Raw genomic sequence first — 21,902 nt, 5'->3', positions numbered from 1 at the left:
GAGCCAGGAGTTAGCCCTGATCACCATCCAATGCAGAAAAATAAAAAAAGGAGGAAGGTACATATACCCATATACAAATACACAGAGACTTTTGTTATCTGATCACTACAAGAACACAGGACAATCATAAACTCACTGAAGGCAAAGAATCATTCCATTGCACTCATGAAGTCTGCTTTCTTTTAGTATCTTAACCTCATTACTATTTTTCCTGCCCCTCCTAAAGATTTGCTTTTCCTGATTCTGTACATTCTATGAGCATGGACAGAATATTTTAACGGCCCTTAAAACCCTCTCCTGGGCTTCTGTCAACAATTGATCTTTCCAGAATTCCAGTTCTACCACTAACTAGCTCAATAAACTCAGGCAAATTACTTAACCTCATGAACCTGTAGCATAGAAACCTACCCACTTTTCAGGATTTTTGTGGCTATCAATGCTAGAGTGCAGTTCAAGGACTTCATACAGTTTCTATCCCTCAGGAAATGACAGCGATAATACAGGATACATTTTAGTATCTAATTGAGAGTATCTAACTTTGGGGGTCAGAGGGCGTAGAGGATGATACCCCTCCTTTCTTTTCCTTTTTCGCTATTGGTTTAGAAAGCTTTTGAGGTTCTGTGTGTTGGGCAGGTAGAATAGCTTAAGTGGTTGAGCACAGGCTTTGCATGCTAGAGGCTTGGGTGCCATCCCCATACTACATGGGTCCTCTGGCACCATCGGGGCTAATTTCAAGTCCAGAGCCGGAAGTGGCCCAAACCCCACTCCCAAAGAAAAACTCTAAATATCCTATTTGTCACTCTATAGGTTTAGGTAAGCCCTTAATGCCCATAAAAGTCGTTAGTTGCAATACCAAGCTTTTAAAATTTAAAGTGTGTATTTAACACGAGTCCCAAATGTGAAGAGGATGTTCAGTGTTTGCAGCCGCTTCTTAAATTAAGCTCTCCTTAGGATGAGCTCTCTGCAAAATCCAAAATAACTAGTAGTCCTGCCTCTAGAATCTAGCAATTGATAGAAAAACAAAATAATCACGCTGGCGTGTGTTTCTCTTTCTCCAGTTATTTTTCATCCAGCTGCCTCCCGTATCTCCTCCAAGAGGAGAACCGCAAATCTCTTGGTGCTGAAAATGGTTCCGCTGGCAAGGGCCCTATACCGGGGCTTTCTTAGGCTGGAGGGCAAGCAGAAAAGAAAGTCCTGGATGCTCTTCACCTGCTCTCACTTCCTGCAACTTCCACAACTTCAAGAACGACTGGGGAGCTAGAGTGATAGCACAGCGGGTAGGGCGTTTGCCTTGCACGCGGCCCACCCGGGTTCAATTCCCAGCATCCCATATGGTCCCCTGAGCACCGCCAGGAGCAATTCCTGAGTGCAAAGCCAGGAGTAACCCCTGAGCATCGCCAGGTGTGAACGCCCCCCCCCCCCAAAAAAAAAAAGCGACTGGGTCCGCGGGCATCAATTCGAACCATTTCTCTCCACGTTTCCCTTCTATTTGTTTGTTTGTTTATTTATTTATCTATTCATTCAGTCGCACCGGGCTGCGATCAGGGACGACTCCGGGCGGACCGCTGGGGTTCGTGAACCCAGCCAGCTGCCTGCAACCGAGCTCGAGATGCTCTCCCGCCGGGAACCAGGCTCAATCAAACCAACCTCCTTCCAAAAGATCCCGGCCTCAAGCCCCGCCCTCTAGCCCCGCCCCCTATCCCCGCCTTCTGGAAATGGCCAATCGGAGAGTGAGAAGCGGGCCGGATGGGGCGGGGCCCCTGGCCGCCGTCCACGAATCCCGAGCCGCGGGCGGCGGGGGCGGAAGCGGAAGTCCCGCTTTGGCCGGGGTTCCGCCGCCGGGGATGTCCCGAGGGAGGGAGTGAGGCAACCTCGGGGCCGGTACCTTCGAGTTCTCTCGGTCGCTTCTCCATCCTCGCGGTCCCGCCGAGAGGCGCGCCCGGGCGGAGGCGGCGGCGGCGGCGGAGGAGGAGGACAGGCGCGTCCCGGGTGCCGGCCCCGAGGCCATGGTGCAGGTGCAGCCCCGGGCGCTGCCCAGGTGAGCCGGCGGCGGGGCCGGAGGAGACGGGATGCGGCCCGCGCCGCCGGCCCCTGGCAGCAGCGCCCCGGCCTCGGGCCCGGCCTAGCATGTGCCCTGGCCGAGCCCAGCCGCGCCCGCCGCCCCGAGCCTCTCCGCGCGCCCCCCGAGCGCCCCCGGGCGCCGCCCTCGCCGCACCATGCCGTGCACCTGCACCTGGAGGAACTGGCGACAGTGGATCCGGCCGTTGGCCGTGGTCATCTACCTGCTGGCCGTCGTGGTGGCCGTCCCGCTGTGCGTGTGGGAATTGCAGAAATTGGAGGTAAGGGGGCGCGGGGAGCGCCGGGAGGGGGCGGGGAGCGCCCCGCAACCTTCGGCAGGCGCCTCTCTACCGCGCAGCTCAGCTAAAGTTGCCCCCCGCCACCTCCCCACCCCCCGTTTTCACCCACACTGGTTGCCACTGACTACCCCAGGCTGGATGCCCTGTCAAGCCCTGTCGTGGCGTTGAGCCCCGTCTGAAGACACGCTTGTCGAGTTTGTTAGTCACTTTTTTTTTAATTTATTTTATTTATTTATTTTTTATTTCAAGCATGTGGCGGGTTTGAAATAGACCCTGTGCAGGGAGCTTCTTAAGAGAAGCTCTGTTTTTGTTTGTTTGGGGTTTGGCTTTGTTTCTTGCAAGTTTTCGCCAGCTCCCCAAGTCCAAGGTCATTTTAGTCCCCCAAATTGGGGGGTGGGGGGTCACTTCCAGGCTCTCCTCTGCCCTACCTAGCTGGAGAAAAACCGCCTTGAAACCCGCGTGTGGCGTTTGGCGAGTGGCTGGTGTCCTGGAGCCTGCTTGGTTTAAGGCTTTTCTTTGTCTGGTTTGTGTTTTGCTTTCCAAGTGTGCATTTTAGCCCAGAGACATCTTGCCAAAAGTCCCTTGAAGTTGTTAGGATTTTTCTTTGTTGTTGTTTGTTTTGCTTTTTGGGGGGAGGGGGGTCACACCCGGCGATGCTCAGGGCTTACTCCTGGCTCTGCATTCAGGAATTATTCCTGGCGGTGCTTGCGGGACCATATGGGATGCTGGGAATCAAACCCGGGTCAGCAACATGCCAGGCAAATGCCCTACCCTTTGTGCTATTGCTCCAGGATTGTTTTTTCTTTCTTTCTTTTTTTTTTTTTTTAACATCATATTCTTGTGACAGCAGTAAAAATATAATAGACTGGGAAGTCCCAAGGTAGGTCCTTAGTGAACAACAACAAAACAAAGTGGACCACAGAGATAGTTTAGAGGGTAAGCGCTTGGAGAATTGACATAATCTTTTGCACACCCTTCTTCACCCCATCCTGACTCTCTTTGTTTTTTGGGCTTCCCGCACCCTGGCTTTGCTCAGATGTGGGCCTCATGTGTCCTCTCCTAAGCCTTCGCACTAAGCATTTTCCTTCCCTACAGGTCGCTTTCTCATTCACGTCTGTGTGCAAATGTCACTCCACGCCCTGCCCTATTTAAAATGACCAGCATCCTCGCCTCCGTTCCATGTGTCACCACTTTGTCTTTCTCTCTAGCATCACCTTCATCGTCATCATCAAATACATGGGCAGGGTGTTGTTCTGTTTGCCCCGCTATCTGACACTGGAGTTATTAAGTGGCATTTAAGTCCCCGTGATCCGTCTGCCTTGTGTTTCGTATGTTACAGTAAACAGGCGCCCACTCTGCAGTATTTGGACAGAAACAATTGAGTGATAGAAAGTCCTGTTAGGAAAAAGAAAAGAAGAAAAGAAAGTCCTGTTAGATGCTGTGGCAGGGAAACAACGGGCGTCAGAGGACCAGCCATGGGAATTCCCTGGGGATGCAGAGAGTCGGGGAACAAAACCAGTTTCCTGCTCATGTTGGAGTTTCCTGGAGAACTTTGACTCTCAAGAGAAGTGAGGGAATGTGGGATTGAGGGAGGGATTCTCTCCCCCCGGCCCAACGACCCCCCGAACTCTGTTTTGAGGCCAGAGGTACTAACTGGACCTTGTCTCCAAGGCTTGGGTATAATCGTGTTAGAATTCTTTTTGTTATTGTTGTTTAGGTCACATGGTTGCAGAAGTCTTACCATTTAGGGTAGTGATGTACAACTACTGCACCCCGCCATCACTAGAGAGCCCAGAACCCTGTACCACTGTCCTTCTGCCACCTCCTCGATCCTCCAATACCCCCGTTTGGTCATCTGAGTGTAAGGCAAGGCCAAGGGTTTATCATCCTTCATTCTGTCTTCCATTTAGGTAGTTTTTTGTTTGGGGGACACACCAGCTGTGCTCAGGATGTACCAGGCTCTGTGCTCAGGGATCACTCCTGGCAGGCCTTGTGGGACCATTTGGAGTGCATGGGATCGAACCCCAGGTCAGCCGAGACGAGGCCAAGCACTTTACCCATTGTAGACTCTCTGGGCCCCATGCTCAGGTGTAGTTTCATTTAATCTTCTTAAAGACCCTGAGGCATAGGAGTGAGTCTCATCTTCCCTTGTGAAATGGAGGTCTGGAGATAAGCGGGTAAAGTGACCCCAGGCAGAGTGCTTTGTGGTCAGTATTGCGTCACTGTCCTGCTGGCTTCGGGTCCACCTCTGAAGTAGGTGACTCTGTGCCTGGCGCTGTTGCTTCTCAATACTCCCTAATTACATCTGCTCGAGAATGCTCAGATCGCTGAGGAAATAGCTTCTTGATTGGCCCTGGGCCCTCACTGGCTCCCTGCATCCTCACCTCTTTATGAAGTGCTCCAAGCAGATAGGTGGCGGACTTGCTCAGACCAGTCCTTTTGTAAGGAAAATGCTGGGTCCGTGGGCCACTGGAGTCCCAGTCGGCCTGAGGTGGCCCTGGGCAGGAGCTCTCGAGAGCCTGTGGGAAGGGTGGATCACGGCCCCCAGCCCCAGGTGACTCCTGAGTGGACTCTGGTCCTTCTGTTCTGCTCGCAGCCACCCGGCTGGGAGAGTCCTCTCACCCTTCGTTTGTCTTTTCTCACGTTACTATAGGAAAACTAGCAGCGACTTGCAGCGATGCTTATCTCCCAGTTTCCATGCACGGAATAAAGCTCTCCGTGCAGGGTTGACAGGCTTTAGGCGCGTGTTCGTGTGGCCTGGTGTGTCTGCGGCGGGTGCCTTAGAGAGTAGTGTGAATCCCATCCCAGCGAGTATGATGGTCCTCCTCGGCATCAGTACGGACCCCCAGCGCTGACGTACCGGAATGCCCCTTAAATAGGCACACACATATGGGACCTGAGGCAGTCACATTCCTGCTCCCTTCAGCTCCTGTGTTAGTTCAGAAAACAAAGCACTGAGAGCACCAGTGGCGCCCGTGGATGAGACTGATGATGTGTTTGGAGGTGGCGTCTCGTGTCCATTAACAAGGGCCTGACTGATGCCAGTTGGGTTTTTGTTGGTTTTTTTTTTTTTTCCAAACTTGGCACCAGTGTCCAGTAATGAATCAGCTCTCGGGGCAGTCGCTTTGTGATTGTTGGGAGAACTTTCTTCCGTCCAGCACACCCAGGACGCCTGACCTTCATGAGTCACCGGCACATCATTTCTCTCTTAAGTCCACAACCAAGCTGTGCTTGGGGCGCCGGGCCAAGTCCTAAAAGCAAATGTGGACATGAAAGGGACTTGGCAGAACTGTTTGGAATGATCATGTTACCAAAGAGACGATCTAAACGTTCTTTTAGCATTCTTTTAGGTTATCCTTAAAGCAAATGCTCAGTTTGAAGTGAAATTGAGTAAAGTAGTTATCCGTGGAGTCCACGAGGTAGTGCAGCAGGTAAGGCATTTGCCTTGCTGGGGACTGACCTGGGAGAGATTCCCTGGCACCCCATAGGGTCCCCTGAGACCCTCCAGGAATGATCCCTAAGCTCAGAGCCAGGAGTAAGCCCTGAGCACCACCAGGTGTGGCCGCAAGACAAAAACCTCGAGACAAACCCCCCTGAGAGCTGGTTCCCTCGGCCACACTGCCACATACTGCCCTGTAGGGCCGCTCAGATTAACTTCACACTCCAACATGACTCTGCTTTGTGCTGTTCAAGTTTTCCATTCTAATTATGGACATTGTGTTTTGAAAATTATTTTTGTCCAATTTAATGACATTTCCCTCTTTTCAGGGGGAGAGAGGCAAGAATTAGGCCTCATCCAGCTGTGCGCAGGGTTTACTCCTGGCTCTGTGCTCAGGGATCTCTCCTGACTGCATTTGGGGACCATAGGCAATGCCAGGGGTGGGAGAGGGTGAGCCGTGTGCAAGGCAGACGCCTGGACCTCTGTGCGGTTTCTCCCGCCTACAGCCGGATGTACATCAAGACTCTGTTGCGGGGCCAGAGCCACACACAGCCGATGGGGCGCTTGCCTTGAGTGTGGCCGACCCAGGTATTTGGGACCACAGCTGGCTGTGCTCAGGGGTCACTCCGGACAAGGCTCAGGGGACTAAACCCATGACTCTGGTGTAAAGCAGATGTACCGGGCCTTAGAGCTATCTCCTCGGTCCAGAAGTAAGCTTTCAAAAGACAAAGGATTCATCAGGTACTGACCTTTAAAAAAAAAAGAGTTTTGTTTGTCTGCACTGTGTGTGGTCAGACCCAGGGCCTCCCATCCAAGGCACCTGCTCCACTGAGGAGCGATATATTCATTTATTGCTCTGTGCCGTGGGGGTGGGTGAGGATCTAACCTGAGCTTCACACAGGCAAGGCAACTGCTCAGCCGCTGAATCATCCCCCGGGCACCCAGCAGACATCCTTTGAATGCTGTTTTTCTGAGTTCGTGTCGCTGTGCGTAAGTGGTAGCTGAATTAACAATTTGTACTCAGATGTTGGATAACAAGATTTATAGAAAATAAAAGGTCCTCCTTGGCTTTCTAGACATCAAAACAAAAAAAAAGAGCAACCATGGAATGAATTTTAGGTTTGAATTGCGGGAAATTTCAAAACTTGTGTACAATCACCCCCAAATGATACTCAGCTGTAAAGAGTTCCTAGCTGGGAGCGCAGTTGGGGGGCGCTGGGCCTTAATGCCGCTGCTGAAAGCCAGGGAGTCAGATTCCAGCCCGCCCGCCCCAGAACCCTCCAGACTGTTTGCCAAAAGGAAGGCAGAAAATAGCGGCCAGTCGTTTGGTCGATATTTTGCCTCATTGCTAATCAAACAAACGAAAGGTCAAGAAATAAAAGTGCTTCCTCCAGCTCTTCCGTTTTGATCCTGGGACCTTTGTGCTAACCTGCTCCTTTGCCCCCGTAGGTTGGTATTCATACCAAGGCCTGGTTTATCGCTGGCATCTTTCTACTCTTGACGATACCTGTGTCCCTCTGGGTGATCCTCCAGCACCTGGTACACTACACGCAGCCTGAACTGCAGAAACCCATCATAAGGTGACTCGGTTCCCCTTTTCCGACTCGTCTGCGACTCCGCGCTGTACAACACTGTTGGTGTTAGGGTTTTGTGCATGCAGGGTGACCACCTCCAGTGTCCCCACACCCCCTCCCAGCCACCCCTATGCCCTCCCCACCCCCCACCTTGCTCACCTTGCTCAGCTCCATTCTGTAGAATAAGGTCAACTTATATTTTGGTCCTACTAAGTGTCGTATTGGCCTCTGTCATGAGTAGGACATAAAAAGTTTCTGTTTGTTTTGTTTTCCAAATAGGATTCTTTGGATGGTGCCCATATACAGTTTGGATAGTGTAAGTATATTTCATTTGATCTCATTAAGAACTTGTATGATATCACTGACTGTACTTATAGAATGCATAAGGTCCTGAGAGCGTGTCATTTGACGGTGGCGTCAGATTACAGGAGACACGAAGAGGCTCACTTGTTATACTGATGATGGAAATAAGTGTCTATGGAAGATGCAGAGGTTTTCAGGTTTGTGTGTGGAACTCGGTGGATGTTTTCTTTGCTTGCCTTTTAAGATTTTAGCTGTGTTTACAATTGTAGTATTTTAGATTACGTTATTATTCATCCTTTTTATTTTTATTTTTATTTGAAAAGCAGTAAAAATAAATAGAGCGTCAGCAGCCTAGAAGGCATGCTCTGCATGCGGGAGAGCTGGTTCTGGCCCCAGCACCACTTGCTCACCTGAGTACCACCAGGAAAGACCCTTGAGCACCGATCAGGAAGTCGCCCCTGCCAGGTGTGGCGTAAAACAGAAAAACAGTTCCTGGTGGGTTCTAACGCATGCAGTTGTTGCAGACAGAGAACAGCTGTTTTTGGTGTTTCGGCCCACACCATACCTGGTTGGTTTTCAGGGGCTACTCCCAGCATAGTGCTTCAGGATCACTCCTGGTGATGAGGAGGAGTGGGGCGGGGGAGGGGGGGGGAGTGGCCAGCCGTACGGTGACACGGATTAGACCCAGGCCTCCATCAGGCACAGCGTTTTCACTCACCCTCTTGAGTTCTCTCTCCAGCCCTAGGTCATTGTTCTCGTTTGTTCAAATATAAGAAAGTTCTCAGTAGTAAGCTTTTCATAGGATAATGTCAGGGTAAATTTCAGGTTATATTTAAGAGCTCAAGTGCATATGTAGTTTCTCTGTGTTGGTCATTTGCCCTCCACTTAATGTTCCATTTGTGCTTTTTCATAGTGGATAGCTTTGAAATATCCCAGTATTGCGATATATGTGGATACCTGCAGAGAATGTTACGAAGCTTATGTCATTTACAACTTTATGGGGTTTCTTACCAATTACCTAACTAACCGATATCCAAATCTGGTATTAATCCTCGAAGCCAAAGAACAGCAGAAACATTTTCCTCCTTTATGTTGCTGTCCACCGTGGGCTATGGGAGAGTAAGTATGGTTGGTTTTAATTCTTAGATGCTTTGGGTTTAGTTATACATAGAGTTTTAGTATCAGTCTTCTAAGAGGCATTTGGTTGGGGTTCAGTGAGCAGGGTGGCAAGTAGGAGGCAGAGTTCTCCCCTCGTGAGTTCATAGTCAAGTTTGAAGACTGACAAAACACATTTTTATGATCCACATACATAAAATAGTCTTTGCCAAATGTATGTTGGTGGTTTGTTGGGTTGTTTGTTTTTTGCTTTGTGGGTCACACCTGGCGATGCACAGGGCTTACTCCTGGCTCTGCACTCAGGAATTACTCCTGGCGGTGCTCAGGGGATCATAAGGGATGCTGGGAATCGAACCTGGGTTGGCCGCGTGCAAGGCAAACACCCACCCTACCCACTGTGCTATTGCTCCAGCCCCAAAGTATGTTAGTGGTTTAAAAAAAATAAAAAAAGAAAACCATAAAAATTAACCCTCTTGGTGCTCAGGGGTACCAGTGCTCATGGGACCATGGGTACTAGGGTTTTTGTGTTTTTGTTTTTTTACTTTGGCTCTGTGCTCAGGAATCTCTAGACGCTTGGGAGACCATATGCCACAGGAGGCAAATGCTTTCCCCGCTGTCCCATTTCCCTGGCCCAAGTCTCCTGCCTGCAGAACATGCGCTCCAGCCCTAATACTCAACCAACAGTCTTGACAGCTGGGAGGTCGTCTGCAGAAATGAACGCATGTAAGGCCACGTCCCTGCTCAGCCGCAAACTCAGCTCTAAGACTTGGGGAGGAGATGGTCAGCCTGGGGAGCAGCAGGTTGTATCCTGGCGGCTCCTAACAGTGAGTTGGCCTCATCAGATTCCCACGTAGTGTTCCACATTCAGCAAAGACCAGGAAAGTCACCTGAAGTCAGACTTCATCTGTTAAATGCATGATTCCCATGGGGACCGTGCGGAACAGTATTTTAAACAGTTTGTCGTCGGGCTGGAAAGACAGGTCAGTGGACTGGAGCACAGGCTCCACACACGCCCCTGGGCACTGACCCAGGAGTAAGCCCTGAGCACCGCCAGAAGTGATTCGTTTGGAAGAAGAGACGGCCGTGCGCGCAGGCCTCTCCTGCCTCTACTGGCTGGCTCAGCTTTGATGGGGGAGGATCTGCTACAGAACCCGGCAGGAAGCTGGAGGTGCCTCAGCTAGGCTGGCGCAGGACTCAGACCCCAAGCAGAATGATTCGCGGAGTTGTCAGGATGCCCAGAGTCAGCTTGTGCGCTTGGCTGCGCAGGCTTTCTTCCTGCATGGCATGTCCTGGTCTCTTCCAGCTGGTTTCACTCTGGCCCCAGTAAGCACGGCCTGGCCTTCCCGTCAAGCGCTCCGATTCTCCTCGCCTACCTGTGTCTGGTTGAGCGGAGCCACTGCTCTGCAGGTTACTGCAGTGTGGTGCTCTTGCTCCCACCTGGCAGCAGAAGCAAGCTCACAGTTCCTGCTGGGGGCCGGGGAAAATGGCTCAGAGGCTGGTGAGCGTGCCTTGAGTGTAGGAGCCCTAGGCTTGATTGAGCCCCGAACACTTCAGGTATTTTCCCTATTCCCCCACAAAAAAAAAAAAAAAAACATTTGTAGATGATACAAAATAGGTCCGTGTTTTATACTTCCCACTTCCCTGCCATCAGCTGTGAACGCAGTGGTTTTTCTCTGGATAAACACAGTCTTGTTCATGTTGGTGGAAGGGAAACGTTTTGCACGGCTTGATACCCTTATGAAGCAAACTTCTCGTGGACCAGCACTTACTTCTTTGTCTCTCTTTTAAAATTCGGTTAGAACCTGCAGGGTTGAACCTGACCGGGAAAAACTGCTCTAGGGTATACCCTGGGCGGCCGGGCGTGCTCCGTCTTCCCTTGCCCGTGCTCGCCCGCGTCTCTGACCACCAGCCTTGCTCCCGCCTCGCTCCTAGTTTCCTTTCCTGCCAGCTTGTCGCTCTCTGTCCTGTGGTGTTTCCGGGTATCTCTGCCTAGCAGGCTCCCAGGCCTGTGTTTCGGGCAGGTTGAAAATCGCTTCTGCAGTTTTCAGCAGTCGTCCTGCCTTTTCTATCACTGGAAGTTTTTTCCAGATTAACTTATTTACCAATTTGTTGATGTTGAGCAGTGCTGGAGATGGAACTCGGGCTGAACCGTGCAGAGCAAGCACTCTGCCGCCGAGCTGCTTTCCGGCCTCCCATTTTAGTGTCGGTGAAGGTATCTGTCTCACTTCATAGCACTTTTCGAGTCTTGTTGAAAAAAATCCTTGCCTGGCCGAGAAGGCCCCAAGGGCTGAAGCACTTGCTTTGCAGGCAGGAGCCCTGGGCACGGTACCCGGCTGGCACCACTTGTTCGGAGGAATCCCCAAGCCCCGCACTGGTCTCCGATTTTCCTTTACTTCCTGTCTTCCATTTCTTTCCGCTTACTCTGTCTGTTTCCTAACACAGTGCCACTGATAGATAATTGGCTGTTTACTCCACATTCCTGTCGTTTTTTGCCTTTGCGCTGCTGTAAGTGAAGTGCAGGTTCGGGCCTTCCCGTGACATGAACTCTGACCTGACCTGCCCTGACCCTGCCTCTGCCCGTCATCCTTTAGTCTGAAGCTGGTCAGTGTGCTATCGACTGGTTGCTCACATTTCTTTGTGATATTCGCTTGGCATCTTTTTTTCTCTGCCTCTTCATCCTTTCTCCGTGCCCTTATGTTTGAGGTAACCACTTGTTGTTCAGCCTTTTCCTGTTTGTTTTGTTTTGGGACCACACCCTGCTGTGCTCTGGGCTTACTCCTGGCGGTGCTGGGGAAACATAGGCCTTGTTTTTTGTTTTTTTGTTTTTTTTTTTAATCAGAATGGTTTTTTTTTTTTTTTTAGGAAATATGAAAGAGTGCGTTTCATCAACAAAACATATCAGGCACCTGAACTGCATTCTGAGCAGTTCCAGAATAGAGAACGTTGAAGTTTTTAGTGTATTTTTCCATTCCAGTCTGACCAGCACTTACTCCTTTGTCTCTCTTTTAAAATTCGGTTAGAACCTGCAGGGTTAAACCTGACGATGTCAGCAAAGACATTTTCATGGTGATTTTGCTTATTTGTAATGTTGGTATGTTTCTCTGTTCCTTTAGTCTCGCTTTTTCTTCTTTACCTTCATCACTGACTTTTTGTTTGGTTTTCGGGTCACACCCAGCACTGCTCATGGTGGTACTCCTGGTGCAGTGCTCAGGAGTCAGTCCTGGTCATGTTCGGGGAAGTGTGCCAGAAATCAAGCCAAGGCCTCTGAAGCCATCTTAGCTCTCCATCCTTGACTGGTGTGTGTGTGTGTGTGTGTGTGTGTGTGTGTGTGTGTGTGTGTGTGTGTGTGTGTGTCCAGAGATTGATCCCAGGTACTCACATGCACTCCACGCACAGTCCCTGACTTACAAATGCAGAGTGACCGCTTCCCTCTGTGTTCCACTGTCTGATTACAGCTGATCCTCCATATCCTGTAGGTGACCGATTCTATTCTTGAGCCTTTTTTTCCCACTCACTACTGGTTTGAAAATTGTATTTTCTATTTCTAGTCTGATGATTACTTAAGAGTCTGCATTTTACCATGACTGCTTCAGGGCCGGAGAGGTAGTACGGGGATTGCGATGCTTGCCTTGGCACTGCCAGGAGTAATCTCTGAGCACAGCCCTGAGCTGTGGCCTCCCCCCAACCCCCCCCTTTTTTTTTAAGTATCCAATATTAACAAATAGGCCTTAGTAGGTATTATTTTATAGATCTAAAAGACTATGTTTACTTGCTTCTATTTCTTCTTTCAGTTCCTCCATCTCCAATCATTTTCTTTCCCCTGCTGAATTCCTGCCTTGAATGTGTCAGTGTACCAATGGCAGATTTTCTCAAACAGAATTATCCAAAGTCTATTTAGTTTGCCCTCGTGCTTGAAAGATAAGTTTTACACATTCCATATTGACAGAAATTTTCTTCAAGCACTTTGAACATTTTATTCTGCCTACTTCTTTTTTGTTTTTGTTTTGTTTTGTTTTGTTTTTTCGTTTTGGGGCCACAACCAGTGAAGCTCAGGACTTACTCTGCACTTGCTCAGGAATCACTCTGGGCAGTGCTCAGGGGACCACCTGGAATGTGGGGATCAAGCCCCTTCCTGCTGTACTGTTGCTCCAGGCCCTCTGCCTGCTCTTACTACTGCTAGGTTTCTGTCTGTCTCCTTGCAGACTGTCTGTCTCCATCCGCATGGAACAACCCTGTCTTGGGCGTTTGCAGTTTCACTCTGGTTTTCCTTTTCACCCTATTTAATTCCCAGTCCGTGGGCCTGTAGAGACATGCTTTTCATTGGTTTGGGAAAGTTCTCCACCATACTGTCTTCTGGTTTTGCTTTCCTCTACTTGCATGTTCTGTCTCTCAGAATGCAGGTTATCAATTGATGTTGATTATCGGTTACATATTACTCTGATCTCTGTTCTTTGTAGCTCACACTCCTTTCTTCGTCTCAGCCATTGCTATGTTCTGGGAAGTTTCCTCAGATATATCTTCCAGTTTGCTGATTCTCCACAGCTTCCCAAAGGACCTAACAAATCTTAGTGGTCTCTGGTTTGGTTTAACCAACATAGGGGACCTTGTTGGTTCAGTTCAGTTGAGTTTTGTAAAGTCCATGACGGGGAGGACTGGCCAGGATGTTTCATGACGAGGTCCTGTCCCAGGTGCCTGTCCAGCTCTGAGCCCTGCACCACTGGCCATCTTAGTGGTAGTGACTCAGCACTTTCACTCAGTCTAAAACACCCCTCCAGGTTCTGAGCCAGACCCACACTGACCATTTGACTGGAGAGCAATACAAGCGTTCCCAGCAGCCCTGCCCGCACCGTCTTTTCCGCCTGAGTCCCACCAGCCTCTCCGCCCACCTTGCCTCCATTTTGGACATTGTTTGCTGCTGCTCCCTGTGAATTTTTCCCCTGCATTGAGCCAAGTAACTAAAACGATTTCGGGCAGAATCTTGGTTTGGTTCTCTCAGAGTATCTGCTGTCTGGAATGACATGTGAATTCCGAACTTGAGCTGGATCCTAAAAGTCAGTAATTCTTTGTGGATACACTTCACATGGACACACTTGTTATTTCTTAGTCCAGCTTCTCTTCCAAAAGCACACTGACCACTTTGGTTCCTTTGATTTTGTTACTTGGTTCGAAAATTCGGGAGCTTGAGATTATCCACAAAAAGGATGGTCTTTGAGAAAATCCTGTCATCAGAGTAGTTTGGAATTTCTACCTAAGGAGCCAGAGGAACACTGTTGGCTAGTGTGCATGCCTCAGGTGCCCGAAAGGGGTTCTGCTGGTCCCCAGCAGCTCCCAGCCCCAGCCCTGGACACAGAGACTGGCCCCCAATCCAGAAATGGTGATAATAATAATAATACTTGTTTGCTGGGCTGGAGTGATAGCACAGCGGGTAAGGCGTTTGCCTTGCACGCAGCCGACCCGAGTTCGATTCCTCTGCCCCCCTCGGGGAGCCCGGCAAGCTCCCCGTGATGTATTCTATATGCCAAAAACAGTAACAAGTCTGACAATTTGTTGTGAGACGTTACTGGTGCCCGCTTGAACAAATAGATGAATAGTGGGAGGACAGTGCTACAATGCTACTTGTTTGCTAAGGTTTACATTCTTCTCGACGCCATTTAGAATAAATAGTGGAATTTGCAGTGCTGCCATTCCTTGGTGGTTTTAATTTGGGGGCTCTGGGGAAGGGCTGCTACTGCTGAGTGGTGGCTGAAATGTTCCGCCCTTTCTTTTGCAGGGTGTTGCTTTTCAGGTGCAAACTGGGTGTGTTGCAGTATACTGTTGTCAGACCCTTTACCACCATCATCGCATTGTGAGTACAAAGGACATACGTTGTCTTTTCCCTTTTCGGAGTCATGCACTTAATGTGGGAACAACTGATTTTTATTGTTTGGTTGCTTCTGGTCTTTGGGCCAGACTCGGCAGTGCTTGGTGACCATTCCTGGCTCTGCACTCAGGCATCACTCCTGGCAGTGCGTGGGGGACCATCTGGGGTGCCAGGGATCGAACTCAGGTCAGACACATGCCAGGCAAACGCCTTACCTTCTGTGTTGTCCTTCTGACCCTGAAACTGACTTTTTTTAAAAAGCGCATTAATTGCCTCACTTACATAATCGCTAGTCTGTTTTGGCATTTTCTTTTTTCTTTTTTAATTTATTTATTGAATCACCATGAGAAAAGTTAACAAAGCTTTCATGTTTGGGTTTCAGTCATACAATGATCAACCACCCATCCCTTCACCCATGCATTTTCCACCACCAAAAACCCCAGTATCCCCCCTACCCCCCATCCCACCCCTACCCCTGCCTCCGTGGCAGAAAATTTCCACATTGTTCTCCCTCTACTTTGATTACATTCAATATTTTGACACCAGTCCCACCATTATTATTTGGGATTTCCCCCCAACACTCAGACCTGCCGAAAAGGCAACGTTAGTTTGTTTTGTATTGCTGGTTATAAGTAGCAAATGATGTGCGCAGCCCCAAGAGCAGCCGCACAGTCCCGAATTCTAAAATTTTAATAGTTAAAATCTCTGGAGAGATTTTGACCAAGAGCCGCTTGGTTCCAAGATTCGTTTGTGTGTCTCTAGGATCATGGCTGTTAAAGAGCTTCTATTTTGGCTTTGTCAACTGTGTATAGAAACCCTGCTCCATTTAAAGATCAGTAAAGATGGGCAAGGGCCCATCAAGGCCGGGGCCAGAGCCAGCATGGGGCAGCGGGGTAGTTAAGGTGCAGGCCTGGCGCCTTGCACGCTTTCCACCCCCAGCGTCATGTGGTCCCCAAAACATTGCCCGGCACAGCGCTGGAGGCACCACGGTATTTCTGGGGTGGCTGGGCTGTCACCGGCACTCCCCAGCTGGAGCAGTACCAAATGCTCCAGCCCAGGTAACAGAGAATCGCCAAACCCTGCTATGAAAAGGAATAGAAATGACCGGCAGTTTCTCTAAATGCCCTTATTCCTAGTGTTTCTGGAAAATATTTAGAAATATGTTTTTGGGGACTGGGGGCCACACCTGGCAGTGCTTGGGGTCCGTGTGGGGTGCTGGGGACGGAGCCTGGATCAGCAAGGCAAACGCCCTGCCCGCTGCACTCTCTCTCGAGCCCCCAAGTTTAAAAATACTTTTCCCAGGTATTGATCTTCTCACAGCTTCTTTATAGCTTTAACTTACACGAGGTTAAAGTTATCTGCCTGATTTTATTGTCGTTTACTCTGGGTGCTATATTTCAAGATTTTTTTTTTTAATCTTTGTGACAGCATTTGAAGGAAAATGCTGTTTATTTTCATTAAGTGATCTGACAAACTGTTCCCTAAAAACTGTAGGACATAATCAAATCACTTAAAGCAGGAAGTCAATGTTTTGCTTTGGCTTTATTCCCTCCCCATCCTCTCCCCTTTGCTGTTGGGGTCACACACATGGGGGCTGTGATGTGCCCCCAGGGCTCACCTCCCAAAGTCACAGCGTTCCCGGGAGCCCCACACACCCAAGAGGGCATGCTGCTGAGCCAGGGCTGACCCGTGGGCGCTGTGTTTCCCAGCCAGGGCGGCTGCCCCGGCACCTCTGGGCCCTTCACAGCTGACCTGAAAGTTGTCTTCGATGTTACCTTTTTTTTTTTTTTCCCAGAATCTGTGAGCTGCTTCATGTGTACGATGAAGGCAACTTTAGTTTCTCAAACGCTTGGACTTACTTGGTTATAATAAACAACATGTCACAATTGGTAAGTAAATGTCTGCCTTTCTCTCTTTCTGTTCACTTGGGAGGGGGGGTCCCCGGGGTGCTGGCGACCATGCGGGGCTAGGGATTGAACCCAGGGCTGGCTCCAAATGCCGAAGCTTGTGCTCCAGCCCTTTGAACCGTCTCTGGCCAGTATTTGTCTGAGCCGTACTCAGTTATGACCTGTATTTTTTCTTAAGTTGACTTTCCTAGAATAAAGTTTGTTGCTTTTTTTTTTTTTAACGGGGCCAGAATGATAACACAAAGGTGAAGGCAGTTGCCTTGCATGTCGCCGAGCCTGGTTCTATTCCCACATGGTCTCCCCTGAATGCCACCAGGAGTGATCCTTGAGCACAGAGCCAGGATAAGCCCTGCGTGTGCTCCCACCCCCAGAAAAATTAGAGGGTTACTCTGTAATCTTGAAATTCGTTTCAAATAAATGGAACTAACGTGAATAATCTTTTTTATTGATTTGTACCTTTTTAGTCTTGGGGTTCTCCCAGTTCTGTTTGCAAGTTCATTCTTGTGTCCCTTGGGGGCAGTGAGGTGCACAACATGTGCTCCGGCCCTCTGAGCCGTCTCCCGACCTGAGGACTCAGACTTCGGCCTGTTGATTGTGTTTGTTCATTCAGTCTGGTTCTCATGACTTAATTGCATATGTATATGTCATAAAGAAATTCACAGTGCCTCTTGAAGAAAACATACTGCAGGGACCCGAAAGATAGAACAGCAAATAAGGCATTTGCCTTGCGCAGAACTGACCCACGTTCCATCCCTGGCACCCCCTACGGTCCCCTGAGCACTGCCAGGAACCACCTACGTGTGGAAAGGAATCGTGGAGTTATAGGAAAGTAAATTGGGGGTGGGGGCTCTTAGCACACACCTAGCAGGTGCATGTCCTTCAGTTAGTGCCCAAGCAGCCGCTGGGTATGCCCTTCGAGTCCACCCCACCAAGCCCTAGCACTGTGGAGCTATGCCTACACAAGCATTTTAATTTTTGAAAAATATATTTTTTTAAATTTTAATGTCTTAAATCCAGTCAGTACTAACAGAGTGCCCCAACAATGATTTGTTCAGATTTCACACTCAGCTTTTTTGAGGTACTTATGTAACACCTCATTGTGTAAAATAGACTCAATAAACCCAGCCCCGATAAAATGTGCGTAAAAGCCATCCATAAGTAGGTGCTTTTATTCTGCCTGAGTATCTTCCGCTCGGAGCAGCTTGGTTTGTACAGCTTGCTGGCTTGGTTCCCATCTGAGGGCCATACTTGGTGGTGTTGAGTTTGCGCCAGCTTGGGACTTGCAAAGTCCATGCTGCAGGCCTCCAGGATCTCCCCAGCACCACGATCCAGCACTTGACCCTAGACGGAAAACGCTTAAGGAGCCAGAGTGATAGTACAGCAGTAGGGCACTTGCCTTGCACGCGGCCAACCCGGGTTCAGTCCCGCACCCGTGTGATCCCCCAAGCACCACCAGAAGATATTTCTGAGTGCAGATCCAGGAGTAACTCCTGGGCTTCGCCAGGTATGCCTCCCACCCCACCCCAAAAAAGGAAAACACTTAAAGTGTTCTACATCATCTGAAGCAATTCATGAATCATGCAGATTATCTTCAGCCACAGTAAATTATATAAGTCTGTGGCTGACCTAGATAGCAAAAGGTCTAGAAAAACTTGCGTGAAAAGTTACTCTCCGGGGCTGGAGCGATAGTACAGCAGGAAGGACGTTTGCCTTGTACACAGCTGACCTGGGTTCGATCCCAAGCATGCACTGCCAGGAGTAATTCCTGAGTGCAAAGCCAGGAGTAACCCCTGTGCCTCGCCCGGTGTAACCCCAAAAAAAGAAAAAAAAAGTTACTTTCTACCTCTGTGTAACTTGACTGTTTCTTGACACGTTTATTCTCACTGGAGAAGTCTAACTGTTGATGTGGTTTCCAGTTCGCCATGTATTGCCTTCTGCTGTTTTACCAAGTGCTGAAGGAGGAACTGAGTCCAATACAACCTGTGGGCAAATTCCTTTGTGTTAAACTAGTGGTTTTTGTTTCTTTTTGGTAAGTATTGTTTTCTCTTAAACGTTCATTTCCTTAAGAGCAGTTAAATTGTTGAGCCGGGAACAGTTTTAGAATAGTTTTAAATTATTAAATAGGCAGAAATTAACTCAGATGTCTCTACTTTTAAAATATTCGTTCTGAAATTCAGCCTTTCTTGGTGTCTTACCCCTCCCTCCCCAAAAGAAAAACCAAAAATAAGAACAAACCATCCGTTGGTCACGGCAGTATTTACTAGAAGACAATGATTCAAGTAGGGGCCTGAGTGATGAGACAGCAGGGAAGAAAGGTGTTTGCCTAACACACGGTAGATCTGGGTTCGATCCCTGCACCCCAGATGGGCCATGGAGCCTCACAAGGAGTGATCCACAAGATCAAAGTGAGCGGCAGAGTGTGGCTCAGAAACGAAAACCAGAAAATTAATCAAGATAACCTAAAGTCTCAACATTGGAGGAAACATTCCAGTAAGTCCTAGGCCTCTCATACAAAGAATACACAGTTTAGAAGATAAACTTCTAAAACGGTTTTGTTCAGAGCTAGGGAGCTCTCCTTGCAGCTGACAAGGGTTCGAACCCTGGCATCCTATATGCTCCCCCAGAGCCTGCCTGGGGTGATCCCTGAGCACCACTAGGTGCTCAAAAACAGCAGCCCCCCCAAAAAAAAAAAACGATTTTTTTAACTTCAGTATTAAATGTAATTGTGTATTATACCTGATCTAAATGGTATATTTTTAAAAACAAGTGCCTGTTCCATGCTTTCCAAAGACTTGCATTTACCTTTTCCTGCCCTCTAGGCAAGCAGTCGTCATTGCTTTGTTGGTGAAAGTTGGCGTGATTTCAGAGAAGCACACATGGGAGTGGCAGACAGTGGAAGCTGTGGCCACGGGACTCCAGGTAAGTGGCACCCTCAAGACCTTCCTAGCATCTGAGCGTTGTACACGTCCTCTCTGAGCCGGCAGCCTCCTCACTGACAGGCGGAAGTGGAAATCCTACAGAACTGGCCGGTCACTTCCGGGGAGGAAAGCCGGGAGTGGAACCTCCACCCTGTCGGTCTTTGTCTTCTTCTGCTCTTCCATGCTCAGTCCCTGGGTACAGGCAGGGTGCTTGGCTGACAGTTTGATAGATGTGGGATAAAATGTGTTTACTTTCAGGATTTTTTAAAGATTAATAATAATTTGGAGACGGGCTGGAGCAATAGCACGGCAGGTAGGGCGTTTGCCTTGCACAAGGCCAACCCGGGTTGGATTCCCAGCATCCCATATGGTCTCCTGAGCACCGCCAGGGGTGATTCCTGAGTGCAGAGCCAGGAGTAACCCCTGTGCATCATTGGGTGTTACCCGAAAAGAAAAAAATAAATAAAAATAATTTGGAGGAAGAAAAACAAAAAAGTAATTTGGAGAAATATAAAATTGTTATGAAAAGAACAGCTGTTGATAAAGGACTTTTGAAATACTTGTTACCTAAATGTAAATGATGGAGAATGGGCACTGGTGGAGGCATGGGTGCTGGATCATGGTATAACTGAAACCCAAGAACAAAAATTTGTGAGTCTACAACTGTACCTCATGGTGTTTCACTAATAAAAATTAAAAAAAAAAACTGGGAGTCAGCTGGCTGCTGTTTTCTTTGCTGTAGGACTTCATCATCTGCATAGAGATGTTCCTTGCTGCCATTGCCCATCACTACACGTTCTCATATAGACCGTACGTCCAGGAAGCAGAGGAGGGATCGTGCTTTGATTCCTTCCTTGCCATGTGGGACGTTTCCGATATCAGGGATGACATATCTGAACAAGTAAGACATGTCGGTAAGTACCAGCCATTTAACTCTATGTCTCTTACCAGAGTGATTAAAGTAGCTATTTTAAGAGATAATTTGTGTAAAGTAGTGCTGCTTCCACTGCAAGGGCTGTATTTTTAGCATTTAAAAAAAAAAAAAGCAGCCTACACCCAGGTTTTGGCTGACTCGGACATCTCTGTGTCGCTTTGAAGGAAGGACGGTCCTGGGACAGCCTCGTAAGAAATTCTTTCCCGAGGATCAGGATCACAATGAACATACAAGCCTGTTGTCATCGTCGTCACAAGATGCCCTGTCTGTGGTCTCTGTCCCGCCTTCACCCGCTGGTCACTACCAGGGCTTTGGGCACACTCTGGCCTCTCAGGCCACAGCTGGGACCGTCAGTGACATCCCTGAGGAAATGCTCGACGACACTACCCAAGAGACTCAAGGGCCTAAATTCGGGGACTCCTGAAGCTCATGCAGAAGTAGCAGCTTCCTGTGACCTCAGACGCTCTGCTTGGATACGCCCGAAATAGTGGAAAACTTGAGTAGAAAGCTAGGTGGCAGCCAGGCACAGCAGCTGTGTGACACGTATGGCTTGACCCATGGGTCCCACTGCTCAGGACTATGCGCCAGGACAAGCCATCAGTGCCAGGGAAGTTAAGTTCTCAACGTTAGGTGGAAGCAAGGTACAGGTACTGGATTTGTAATAACCAAATTTTCTATCTCTCAAATAATCGGTCTAAACACCCTAGACTTAGACTTGATTTCATAACATTTCGAGCATTATCACACTCCCTCCAGTGCTAGGAACTGACTGACACGTTCCCGCTGTTACACTGCTCTATCAAGACAGACATTTTTGTTTTAAGAAATCAATGCTTCCTAGCAGTGCTGCATGAATACAATGCTCTGGAATTAGCAGAAAGTATAAATTGGAAATATGAATTAGTGGAACTTAAATCATAATCATGTGCCATATATGCTTACCTAACAATTTCTCAACTGGTTGTCTTTCAATAAAGAATTTCTCATTTATTTTCCGCAACCTACTTTATGTCTGTCATTCTTTAAACATAAGCTTAATGTCTTAAAAACTGCTTGATTAAAAGGCCTGAAAATAAGCTTTGAAAATTAAGGATTATAAAGCCTGACAACTAAAGGTACTTATTTTATATTTCATTAGGAGATATAACTTAGGACCTAACCTTGGTCATCTATGAGCAGTGCTACCTAAAATTGCATTTGTAGCACTGCTAATAGTTATCCCTGCACTCAGAGGAATAAACCAGGTGGAAGACTGGGAGAATACAAAACTCAGGAGAGGAAAAGGGCTGTGCTGCTATTACACTTCCATGGCACTTTCCCTCGGTGTCACTAAACGCGCAGCAAACATCAACCAAAACTGAACGCTCCTGAGCCCAGTCAGAAGACCTTGGAGATGCTGAGGGAGAAACCTTTGTCAAAGAAAACCAAGAAAAATCTTGCCTCGTATAGATTTTACGTCTGAGAACCAATTCTTTTTTCTAATAAATAACCCAG

The 21,902-nt window shown here is 48.5% G+C and overlaps 1 protein-coding gene across 1 annotated transcript; it reads left to right on the top strand.

Moving 5' to 3' along the window:
• Window positions 1–1,813: 1,813 nt before the first annotated feature.
• Window positions 1,814–21,409, top strand: TMEM184C (transmembrane protein 184C). The gene is made up of 10 exons (XM_056118955.1): window positions 1,814–2,339; window positions 7,246–7,376; window positions 7,650–7,686; window positions 8,587–8,792; window positions 14,560–14,634; window positions 16,445–16,538; window positions 18,473–18,585; window positions 19,376–19,475; window positions 20,217–20,388; window positions 20,573–21,409. The coding sequence occupies exons 1-10, from the start codon at window positions 2,217–2,219 to the stop codon at window positions 20,830–20,832; spliced, it is 1,311 nt and encodes a 436-aa protein (XP_055974930.1). The 5' UTR covers window positions 1,814–2,216; the 3' UTR covers window positions 20,833–21,409.
• The last annotated feature ends 493 nt before the right edge of the window (window positions 21,410–21,902 follow it).

Source organism: Sorex fumeus, unplaced genomic scaffold (assembly GCF_029834395.1).
Source record: "Sorex fumeus unplaced genomic scaffold, SorFum_2.1 ptg000039l, whole genome shotgun sequence".
Classification (NCBI taxonomy): domain Eukaryota; kingdom Metazoa; phylum Chordata; class Mammalia; order Eulipotyphla; family Soricidae; genus Sorex; species Sorex fumeus.
The sequence above is the reverse complement of the archived record's forward strand: the minus strand, read 5'-3'. Positions and strand labels throughout refer to the sequence as shown.